The sequence below is a fragment of the Boleophthalmus pectinirostris genome, unplaced genomic scaffold (assembly GCF_026225935.1).
Source record: "Boleophthalmus pectinirostris isolate CB_2022bp ecotype Guang Dong unplaced genomic scaffold, ASM2622593v1 HiC_scaffold_4, whole genome shotgun sequence".
Classification (NCBI taxonomy): domain Eukaryota; kingdom Metazoa; phylum Chordata; class Actinopteri; order Gobiiformes; family Gobiidae; genus Boleophthalmus; species Boleophthalmus pectinirostris.
In genome coordinates, this window is record NW_026571353.1 from 716,295 (window position 1) to 728,279 (window position 11,985).

Sequence of the window (11,985 nt, forward strand, 5' to 3'; positions counted from 1 at the left end):
GAGAGAGGTCTGAAGGCTCTTCTGAAGGTCAGGAGTGTCAGAGGGACAAGGTCTCATAAACACTACAGGAGGAGATACCTTTTCATTCTGCCTGTAGACGAGGTGAAGTCATGGTTTTAACCCTTTTAGAGGAGTTATTAACAGTGCAACAATTCACCATCACATTTTTAAATAATAATAATAATAAACCTGGATCATTGTCATTTCCCATGGCTCACAACCTAATTTTCAAGATTTACTGCTGTTGACAGGGAAGATAAGCGGGCGCAGTACTTGAGCCAGGAGAGGTTAGTATGGAGCACCAGAGACTGTTCTAATGGGCACGTATTATACTGTTCATGTTAATAATACTGCATTAGTCTTACATAGCGCTTTTCCAGACAATGTGGTACATTCTTCACGCTCCACATAGTGGTAGCACTGGTGGTGTGTGGAAAGTCCTTAGGCCTGTTTTTCTCTCCTGAAAATGACCCACAACACATCTGTAGAGTCACTAGTTTAGGATCCCTCAGAAAATGACATGTGCATCACTTTTCACTGGGACTCAAAGCTGTGGCGGTGGGACACGATCAAACCAGTGAGATACGGCTCGACCTGAGATACTGCCTCTGTAAGTGAGCAGAAACAGGCAGAGACGCTCCCCCACAGTCAGGCTGCAGGTTCGCCTCAATCAGGCCTTCATTTCTCAGGGCATTTGGGAGTGTGTGAGCAGGTATTTATCAAATTGCAGGGACTAAACTCTCCATATATACTCACATCACCTGCCACGCAAGCCAGGTCCCATGACCATTATTATTAGATCAACAACATGCTTTAAAGTTCAGATATGACTTTAAATAGGTTATAAGTGAGGTTAGGATCAGTCTCAAGGAAATGAATGTCCCCAAAATGCATGTAAAGCCAACCTGTGCGAGTAAGAGAGTGTATAGGTGTGTGCACGAGGGAGTGCACGTATGAGGGAGTGTGTGTGCACTGTGAGTGTGTGTGGGTGTGTTTTATAGACGTGTGCACAAGAGTGCATGTGAGTGTGTAGGCTTGTGCACGAGCGTGTGCATGTGAGTGTGTAGGCGTGTGCACGAGCGTGTGCATGTGAGTGTGTAGGCGTCTGCACGGGCGTGTGCATGTGAGTGTGTAGGCGTCTGCACGGGCGTGTGCATGTGAGTGTGTAGGCGTGTGCACGAGCGTGTGCGTGTGACACAGTGGGCTCTGTGCAGCGGGGGCAGGCGCTCAGCCAGCTCAGGTTAATGCAGTGGCTGTTCGCTCACAGACGGCCCTTTCCTCAACTTTCCATGTTTTGTGTACAGTGTGTGACTTTCCATGTTTTGTGTACCATGTGTTTACAGTGTGTGACTTTCAAATCCCATATTTTATGTGGTTATGAATGTGATTAGAGCTTAGTATTTTTATCACTAATAACATTTTCATCATTTATTTTAGGCAGAGAGCACCCTTAAGCTGTCCATCAAGAGACCCATCAGGTGTTGCAAGCTTCATCTCAATGCTGTGAAGACCTGAGAGAACACAGACTCAGGGCCCTCCACAGCTGCTCTGATGGGTGCTTGCTCCTGTGGGTGCCTATTTGGAGCCCGGTGGACTAGAGTGCTAGAGGGCTGGGTCCTTGCAGACCCACCTTCAGGGACATTAATCTGGCTCCAACCTGTCAAAAGTAGAGCCACATAGTCTATAAATACATTTCTATTTTACTAACAGCATGTTGTACTTGCTGCTTTGCCTAATCATAATCTGAACGTCGTGTGGACATAGCAGTGTAACAGTGACTGTGATATTACAGTGTAATGTATCTTCAGCGTTAGGATTGTGTACTCGAGGAGTTATATTTGTATGGAAATACTTTTGCTGAACTCAAACTCAACAGCCGTGTGTAAAGGTTTCTGTGAAGCCCTGGACATAATCTCCCACATGCACTAACACGCACACATGCACGCGCCCTGGCCTACAGCACATGACCTGACCCCTCTTGTTCAGCCTGTCATTAGTGGCCCCGCTGTGTTATGGGAGCACGGTCACTGACTCCAGGCTCACGGCTCATTTCTAGAGGATCTGTCAGCAGCAGCCTCAACCTGACGTCAGCCAGCACAGCACAGATAAGATTTGAAAACTTTCACTGGACACTTTTCTGTGTACACCTACTATATCACACATGCATTTCTGTTATGTTAATTCAGTTATTATTTGCTTAATGTGAACAAAGGAAGAATCTCCCTGGACAGTGATCAGTGGGCAGTGAGTGGACAGAGGCAGTGGTCAGTTCGTGTCAGTAGTTTAATGCCAGTAGCTTACAACAGCTTACAACACAATATAGCCCTGAGACAGAGGAGTCATACACAGAAGGCACTCATAGTCATTCACTCATCAGCATACATTCATTTATTCATATATTTCTAAAAACAGTATTTACACATCTGAGTCACTGTGCCATGAGGACGAGGCACTGGTTCGGAGCCTATCTCGGACTGTAGGAGCTGGACTTTGCACTGGCCTTGGGGGGGCGGACTGTGGGATATCTTGGACTTCATGAATGGATTCTGGACAGGAAGATGGGGACGGTAGACTTTGTTGGTTTGACCTCAGACTCCGATCTTCAAATAATGGACTCCAGGATTCTAGATTTAAAGTCTTCTTCTGGACTTTAGGATTCTGGACTTGATTCTGGCAGATGGATTTCAAACTTCCTGATTGTAGACATTAAAGGTTCTATATTACCAAAACTACTCCTGTGACCTTAAAAGAAAACATACTCGTTGTGTTTTGTTTCATTCACACGTTTGATAGTGCAGCAGATAAGTGAAAAAAATTTTCACTTTGGTATGAAAGCATGAAATGTGGCACATATACTCTCTAAGGGCCACTATTTTGAAAAAAAGGCATTGGCCACTCAAAAATTCAATATTGCAGCCATTTTTAAAGATGGTCACCATTGCTATCTAACTATCTATCTAGATAGTTAGATAGCAATGGTGACCATCTTTCAATTGCTATCTAGCAATGGTGACCATCTAACACAGAGTCCTGCACCAGGAACCCAACGGGCTGAAACGGGCAGGTTTTAACAATGTGGAATATTACGGACAGGTATACAGGAGGGTAGTGATTATACATGGACGGGTCAGGTAAATCAAATGAACAACAAACGAGAGAAAAATCCTTGACACACGTCCAGGGTGTCGGTTGCCCTGGAAACGAGTGACATTTCCCGGTCTTTTCCTGGAATAATGTCAGACCAGGCTGAGAAAGTGACTTTAGTGTATTTTTTTACATAAAACCATCAGCGATCAGCAAGGGTGATCCACTCAGCAACTGCGCTCCTGGTTCAGTCCTGGTTCAGTCCTGGTTTAGTCCTGGTTTAGTCTTGGTTCAGTCTTGGTTCAGTCTTGGTTTAGTCCTGGTTTAGTCCTGGACTACTGGGCTGTCGGACTAAAGGGCTGACCCTGATTTATCATGGGCACGAATGGGTAACGCGTGTAATGTTAACATGTCTGTGTGGGTTTGGATTTAACTTTGATCTAATCCCAGGTGAACGGGCACAGGCATGGTGCTGTACTGCGCGGGAGTGGGCGAGTGTGGGCCGACAAAAATGGACCCGTACAGGACTCTGATCTAACTATATATATTACTCGCTAATTGATGAGGGCCTGTTAGACACATTTGGGACACAAAACTTACCTAAACTATTATCACTATTAAACAAAACCTTCCTTAACACATTCAAATGAGCTCTGACAGAAATGGTGGTCATCTTGAATTTTTGAGTGGCACACACCTTTTCCCTGAGAATGTTCCTTGTAGAATGTTTGTACCAGTCTTGATGATTGCATCACCATTTGATCAACTGATGTAAGAATTTAAGAGAAATGGCAGCCATCTTAAAAAATGGTGGTGGCATCTCAACCGTCAATGGTTGTTATCTTGATTCTTTAAGGGACAATCACCATTCACTAAAAAATATTTTTAACAGAGTATTTTCACAAATGTTATGCCTACATCACAGTTTGAGTGTTCGACATAATGAGCATTTGACAGAAATAGCGGCCATCTTGAAAAATGACTGCCATTTTGAATTTTGACCAATGCCTTTTTCCCAAAAAATGACCCTTAGAGCCAAATTTCATGCTTTTATACCAATTTGAACAATTCTCTTGAAATATTCAATTAACCTGCTGCACTATGAGTAAACCTTTATTATTAGCCAGTCTACATCTTCAAAGCTCAGAATACTCTGTTCTACCTTATTATGTCATGAAGTGGTTTTTAAGTTCATGCCTACATTTTACCTTTTTTCAGTAGAAATGGGCAATTCCAGGGTTGAAATCATCCAAATGATTCTAGTGAAGAAAATGTATGGAGTTTAAAAACACAATGGAGCACTTGCTGTGTCACCACATGACATCACAAGGTTGAACAGAGTGTATTCTATTTGAGAGAGGAACACAGCCTAAATATGCAGGGCTTGTGTGTTAAACGTGTGTGAATGGTCTGTTTGTGATGAGGAAACAACAGAGACCAGAAATTAGCATAATACGGGGCCTTTAAGACGCTTGACCTGAGGATTCGGATGGTGAACCCCCTGACTCAGACCTTGAGAATGATTTTTTTTGGGTTCCAGACTTTCAGAACTTCAGGACTCTGAACTAGAGGATGGTGGACTTCAGGAGGCCGAATAGCTGGAGCGTATGGAGTCCTCTCTAAGCTGGCGCCTCTTGCCCACCTCACACTGGTCTCTGTGCGTCCGTCGCTCAATTGTGATCTTAAAGTTTTTCCTGCAAAAGATGTAAAAGACACAACATATTAGTGATCTACAAACTGGATGCTACTCTAGACAGCTACATACATGTACTGAAAATATGCATTCAGAATACTCATTTTGAATAACTGTATTCTGATACAGTTTTCAAAGGAATACACTGCAGTACTTGATCATGCAACTGAAGCTTCTAATGGCAGCATTAGTGAGAAAAATAGAAATTACAGGTGCAAACACTATGATATAAAGCAACTCTATGTGAAAGTATTACAAATACAGTTCTCTGATTGGACCATCGTTCAGAATATGTTACAAAATACATTTAAAAAAGACACTGCAAACACCAAAGAGATGGCGGTAGACTTTAGGAGGAGCCGGTCACAGCTGCAACCTCTGACTATTGAGGAGGACACTGTGGAGGCTGTGCAAAGTATTTGGGCCTATATCTCAACCACAAATGGGACAGGTCTGAGAATACAGATCTGCTCTACAGAAAGGAACAGAGCAGGCTGCACTTTCTGAGAAGGTTGAAGTCCTTTAACATCTGCCAGGTGGAAGCCTCAAGAAAGTGGACACTGTGCGGTTGGATAAGCTGGTGAGGACGGCAGGATGTGTAGTGGGTGCAGATCTTGACTGAGTCACATCTGTGGCTGAGAAGAGTGCCCTAAACAAGCTCCTGTCCGTCCTGGTTAAACCCCAGCACCACCTGCACAGCACTGTTGCCAGACAGGAGAGCACCTTTGAGGACAGGCTATTGTCTCTGTCCTGCTCCACGGAGACACTCTGGACTTTTGTCCCACATGCCATATGACTGTACAACACATCCCTACAGCTGATGAATGTAAGAGGATGGACTACTAACTTTAAATATATTTTCTATCTTGCTGTTTGTTTCTATGTTGCTGCTGTTGAACTTTATAAAAGAATGAGAACTTGACACATCACTTTCTTGAAATGAGTGCACTGGAGGAGGGGGAACAGCCTCAAGACATGAACTGAAAAGAATCCCACACACTGTTCTACTTTCAGGCCATCATCAGGCCTGACATCAAGGATCATTCCCCCACCCTCATCCCTCATCCTCACTTGTCTGATTAACCACCTTCATCCTAACCTGTCTGGCTGACACCCTGTCCTCTTCACATGCTTGGTGGACTGACTTCTTCAACCCGTCACTCATCTGGATGATTTCCCATCTTTCCCCACCTGTCTGGATGACTCTCTCACCCCTCACCTGTCAATATGACTTTTTCCTTCTCCTCCTCACTTGTTTGGGTGACTTCTCCACCCCCTCACTTGTTGACAAAAATGTATTTACCTTAAAAAGTAGAACGCCACCAGCAGAGTGACTCCCAAAACTGCACCCACGATGACTCCGGTGAGGGCAGAGACTCCAAGCCCACCTATGGAGACAGTGGACAGGTCAGACTTGGACAGCAGGAGACCTGTGGGTGACCAAAGGGGGACTAGACTCACAGGGTTTGTCAGGGGTCTCTGGTGGTGGGTGCACACGGCCTCTCAGTGTGAAATGCTCTCGGTTGAAGGCCGGCAGCATCTGAAAAGTCCCATTCTCCCCAAAGTAACTGGCCACTGTCTGGGAAAGGCAAACACAATCACAGTGATGGTAAGTAGTGGACAATTGTGGTCAGCAGTGGTCTGGAGTAGTCAGCAGGGGTCACTGTTCAAGAGTGTTAAGCTGGAGACAGATGTGGTCAGTAGTAGTCAGTAGTGGTGGTCAGAGGTTGTCGGTGGTGGTCAGTAGGGGAGTAGTGCTTAACGGTGGTAAGAGGTGTCAGCAAGAGTCAAAGTTCAGGAGTGGTCTGCAGGGGACAGCAGTGGTCAGTAGTTGTTAGAGGTGGTGAGTAGTAGTTAACGGTGGGTCCGCAGTTGAGTATTGTTCAGTGGGTGCCATTTGTGGTTAGTGGTATTTAAGTGCCCTCAGCGGTGGTTAGCAGTAGTGGTCAGTCAGGGCAGTGGTCTAAAGCTCTCTGGTGGTCACCAGTGGCTATTGTAGCAGGAGATAGCAGGTGATCAGTAGTTTTTAGTGGTGGTCAATAGTGGTCAGCAGGCGTCACTGTTCAGGAATGGTTAGCAGGAACAGCAGTGGTCAATAGTTTTTGCTGGTGGTCATTAGTGGAGTAGTTGTCAGCAGTTGTGGTCAGCTCTGGTGGTCAGTAGTGGTCATTGCTCATAATTTGTTAGCAGGAGACCGGGGATCAGTAGTTTTTAGTGATAGCCAGTAGTGGAGTAGTAGTCAGGGGTAGTCAGTGATGGTCAGTGATGGTCAGTGGTAGTCAGTGCTGGTCAGCAGTGAACATTTTTGTGCTGGTGCTACCTCGAATGTCCCTGCCTCAGTGTTTGTCATGGACATAAGGGAGAAGTCCCCATCTCTGTCCCCATTCGCATCTATGGATACTGGGCCAGCAATACCTGCACATAAAAGAAGAAAGTTTCTGTCATCCAGACTAAAGGCCTTTTGTGTTACACATGAACAGTTTCAGCATATAAAGCAGGTGCATGCATGGGTCTGTTGGTAGCACACTGACCCTCAAAGGTGCGGTTCCACATGCGGGAGATGATCTCGGAGGCGTTGCTTTTGCTGTGGCCACTCTGCAGCGTCTCCTGCAGGGCAGTGGCATAGAGCAGCAGGGCGTCATGGAAGCCCTCCATGAACAGGTTAATCTGAAACACCACATATTGGGTGTGAGGGAACAGAGGGCCTTCAGGAAATGTGAAGCATTATGGTCCAATGACCAGGATATGGAGCATTTAAAGTTTCATAATGTAACATTTCAGGTGGGGGACCTGCTATCTGCTTGTCTCCAAGGACAAGCAGGTGGCATCAGAAAAGTTACATAGTGCACCTTTAAAGTTGTGCTATTTGATTTCGCAGACCCCCTGCACAAATAATATAAATTAATATGGAAGATCATGTGACCAGATGTGGAATTAAAGCTGCTTCATAGTATGTGCTGTCCACAGTTACAAGTGTTTGTCTGTTGTTTGTGTCAAACCTGCAGAGAAAAAATGTGTATATAGTTTATAGATTTTAATATATTTGAATTCAAACATAGCCTATGGTTTTAATTTTATCCATATTCAGTGATATTTTGTTGTTTGTTTACATTGAACTGTCATTTTCTATGGTCACATCTTAAATTAATTCTTGTGGGTTGGTGTTAGAAAAAAAAGATTTCATCAGCAAACAATACAGAGTAGACACTTGACAGAAATCATTCATATAAAGAATAAACAGTTTGGGGCCCAATCTAGATTCTTGTGGAACTCCATAGTGAATAGTTAGGAACTTAGAACTGTAGTCCCCCAGATGATTCTGAGCCACTGTAACTGATGCCCTTAATCCCATATTGCCCCATTTTCCTGAATAAAATGCCAAGATGTGTCTGGAGCGCTGCTCAAATCCACAAACACTTCCCGTATACTATGTATGCCATAGTACTCTCTGTAGTATTCAGATTGAAGTACTCACTCCATCATGGAGGCCTGCGTGCCTCAGGGCCTCTCTCATCTCCAGGGTGAAGTCCTCAAACTGTGGCTTGGTGCTCTTAAGCAAGGTGAGAGTGTTTAAAGAGCTGTACGCCTGCATGGCCTCTGCATCGTGGGAGTCATCCCGCCGCCACCAGCCATCCCCTGGACACAGAGCAGAGACAGAGGTCAGGGGTCAAGAGCCAGCACAACCAGACCTCGGAGTGGCTTCATATCATCAACAGTTACGCTATCTTTATTTTATTGTTACTGTTACCTGGTTTGGCAAATTTTTGACAGCAACGTTTTATGCTTTTGAGTAGAATGCTATTTACTTTTAGTCAAGATCTCTTGCTGTCTCTTTATCATCCAAACATGCAGATGATATGGACGAGATAATAATAACACTCAACACTGATGACCCTATTTAGACTAACTTTATTGATCCACAATAAAGAGAAAAGACATAAATGGTAATACAAATTCTATAAGTAGCAAAAATAATAAGAGACAAATGTGTCAAATAAGGCATAATTATATAAATACATAAAAATACAAGAGGTTCATAAAGAAAACAGAGCAAAGATGATATGATGATTGACAGAACAAGGAGTTATTTGTTACATAATGGTGAGTTGTTGTGCAGTTGTAGGGAGTAATATAGTCTGAATGTAGTCCTGTATTTGTACCTGTGACTGTCTGAGTGGAGCTGTAGGAGCCTGTTGGAGAATGAACTCCTCTGTCCCTCTATAGTCTGGTGCAGTGGGTGAGTTGTTGTACACTTGTAGGGAGTATTATCTAATACATAAGGGTGAGTTGTTGTATAGTTGTAGGGAGTATTATCTGTCCCTCTATAGTCTGGTGCAGTGGGTGAGTTGTTGTTCACTTGTAGGGAGTATTATCTGTCCCTCTATAGTCTGGTGCAGTGGCTTTGGATCAGCATAAAATAATTAAATAGAAGAAGGTGACAAATGTAAAAGGGTCAACATATAATTTTTGGACTGTACCAAACCAAATAAAACCACATTTTGGGTCAATAAAAAAAGAGCCTTTAATCATGTGTGTTTCGATTCATGTCTGTCCATATCTGTCCATTAACATGCACTGTCCCAATCAAATAAATGCATACAAAAGTCTCTCCCACAGGCCCACACCACAGACTGCTCACACTCTACATGCTTCTGCTGTAAGGAGTATTATAGGTCTTATGACATATACCAAGATAACAAGGACTGAGCTGGCACAGAAACGCAATCTCTCTATGTCAGGTTATACTTCATAATGATACACGCACACATTTTGGACTTCCATAATTTGCAGGGACTGACTCCTACGTGATCTAAAACAGTGATTCTAGGGCTCTCGGTGGGACCGGGGCTCGTGGTGGGACCGGGGCTCGTGGTGGGACCGGGGCTCGTGGTGGGACCGGGGCTCGTGGTGGGACCAGGGCTTATGGTGGGACCAGGGCTCACTGTGACGCCGGGGCTCGCGGTGGGGCTGTTCATGGTTGTTGTTGTGTGCTAGCTTACCATAGGAGGAGGCGTTGAAGAGCTCGATGTTGAAGAAGATGTAGCTTCCGTTGGTCAGACTGTGTCTGTGAGCAGCCAGCATCACGTCACGTATCCGGTCTGCCCCCATGCACATGATGACCACTGCAACACACAGTCAGTGATTGCCACGGCAACACATGCATCACCACGGAAACACAGGCTACTTCTACTTACGACCACAGAAAGTAGTGATCAGTAGTGATGTGTTGTGATCTGAAAATTGCTGTTTAAATAGTCACTATGATCCAATGACAAAGACTGCGTTTTCTGAAATTCCTCATACATAAATATATCACTATCATCTCAGACACTCTTGTCCCTGAACATTCCAAATGCAATCACAATGCCACTGACCATGTCACATCACACCATGCTCTTTTGGGCTTCCACTTATGCCACAATCAAGGCTACTGACTTCAAGTCCTTGTGGGTACAATATTTTGGCTGTACTCCATTCAGTACTGGCGAGTCTTTTGTGACTTTTACATGTGTCCATACACAAAACCTGATGTTTTACTTTCATTTAATGACTTTTCAATAGTAATTACCTAAAGACCAAAGGTATGGACACATTCAACATACAGCAGCACCGCATTACTAGACAATCACAACAGACCTGTTAATACTGAATGGAGTGCAGCAAAAACTTAATTTGGGCACAAATGTGAGCTCATGGCTTGTGTGCTGATTTGGTTACTAGCCTGTATAATATGACTACACAGAACAAACTGAAGATTAAATAATAATAAAGAGTTACAGTTTGGCACTGTTCGATCATTTGAGTTTTGAGTATTTCTGTTTTAAACATAGGCCTCACGTTCTGAATAGCACTTCTATTGTCAGTGCACACTCTGTGAGGATGCAGTCACAACAGTAGCACATTATGACATAGGCTACAATTTCCACATGTTTATATATGAAGGTTTCTTTACGCACAGAGCCGCGTGATCTCAGGACACAGCTGACAGTGAGTGGACAGTGGCCTTTAGGAGCCACCTCTGCTCTCTCTGTGAGAGCATTCTGTGAGACGCGTTCACCTCACTCACACTGATGCTTAACCTGATGCGTGTCAGTGGACAGCAGCGGTCACGCGTACACCAGGACCCCTGGGTGAGGTGCTATACCCGGACCCCGGGTGAGGTGCTATACCCGGGTAAGTCATACCTTCAGTGTCGGAGATGCTCTGCACCAGGTCCTCCGTGTCTGGCCTCTCGTCCTCGTACAAGTGGTATGTTTTCACGTTGAAGCCGCTCATCAGGTGGTAGACGCCCTCCAGAGTGAAGTAACAGTTCCGCTCCTGACGGTCGTCCTCGTAAATGAGCAGCGCGGAGCTCCACGAGAAGTGTTCGAACATCGCGTTGAACGTCTCGGCCATTTTCACGTAGGATGGAGCGATGCGCGTGAGGTGAGAATACTCGGAACTCTTGTCGCTGAAACCTGTGGCCAGCGCACCTGCGGAGATGACCGGGATGTGCCAGTGGGACGCTAGGCGCACGACTGCCGCAGCCTCGTACTCGCACACCGGCCCCAGGATCACGTCTGGCCGCCGTGTGCACGACCTGTCCACCAAGGAGAAGAAGGCTGCGTTCATACAGTCGGACTGCTCAAAATGGATGTTGAAATTCATCTCGGAGAGCGGTCCTCCGTGCGCTTTGAGTCTCTGCTGTGCGTAAAGGATCGCCGGTGCAACTCTGGCGCGGGAGAAAAGGTATGAGTTATTCTGGGGGAGAAACACCAGCACGTCCACGTCCTCGCAGACGCACGGAGTGAGGAGGACAGCGCTGAGAACCCCCACAAAGTACGTGAGGACTGCGTTAGAACGCATCTTCAGGCGCACAGCAAACCGCGCTCTATGTGTTCGAGCTGTCCGCACCTGGCTGTGCACGCGCACAAGGAGCCTGTTCCGGAGGCGCGCAGGTCAGCATGTGGGTGCCATGACTCCCGCTGTCCCTCTGCCGCTGGGCTCCACTGAGAAGTGAGTTCAGGCGGCACACCACACACGAAGCCTCGGCTCCTGGATTGGACACATCTTTTCAGGATTATTACTGCGTCATTTGAGCGCTTCCCACCTCCTTCTTAAAGTGACATGGCAACGGCTGTACCGCCCACCAATAAATGCAACAGGCTGCCCGCATCCGAGCGACCATCTCTGGGGACATACTCTCATTGCGGCCGAACTGTGCTCTC

The 11,985-nt window shown here is 45.5% G+C and overlaps 1 protein-coding gene across 1 annotated transcript; it reads right to left on the minus strand.

The window, feature by feature from the left end:
• Positions 1-2,275: 2,275 nt before the first annotated feature.
• On the minus strand, positions 2,276-11,755 carry npr3 (natriuretic peptide receptor 3). Its single transcript, XM_020938360.2, has 8 exons — positions 10,963-11,755; positions 9,778-9,900; positions 8,253-8,413; positions 7,309-7,444; positions 7,098-7,192; positions 6,239-6,356; positions 6,081-6,165; positions 2,276-4,778 (listed from the first exon to the last, which is right to left on the minus strand). The coding sequence occupies exons 1-8, from the start codon at positions 11,621-11,623 to the stop codon at positions 4,667-4,669; spliced, it is 1,491 nt and encodes a 496-aa protein (XP_020794019.1). The 5' UTR covers positions 11,624-11,755; the 3' UTR covers positions 2,276-4,666.
• Positions 11,756-11,985: the final 230 nt, after the last annotated feature.

Bases quoted from the DNA above. Each gene is read 5' to 3' on its own strand.
- npr3 (XM_020938360.2), bottom strand. From the start codon at position 11,623: ATGCGTTCTAACGCAGTCCTCACGTACTTTGTGGGGGTTCTCAGCGCT. The intron at 8,414-9,777 runs GTAAGCTAGCAC...CTCTGTGTCCAG, and splicing joins CTTCAACGCCTCCTCCTATG to GGGATGGCTGGTGGCGGCGG. The intron at 7,445-8,252 runs GTGAGTACTTCA...GTGGTGTTTCAG, and splicing joins ACGCAGGCCTCCATGATGGA to ATTAACCTGTTCATGGAGGG.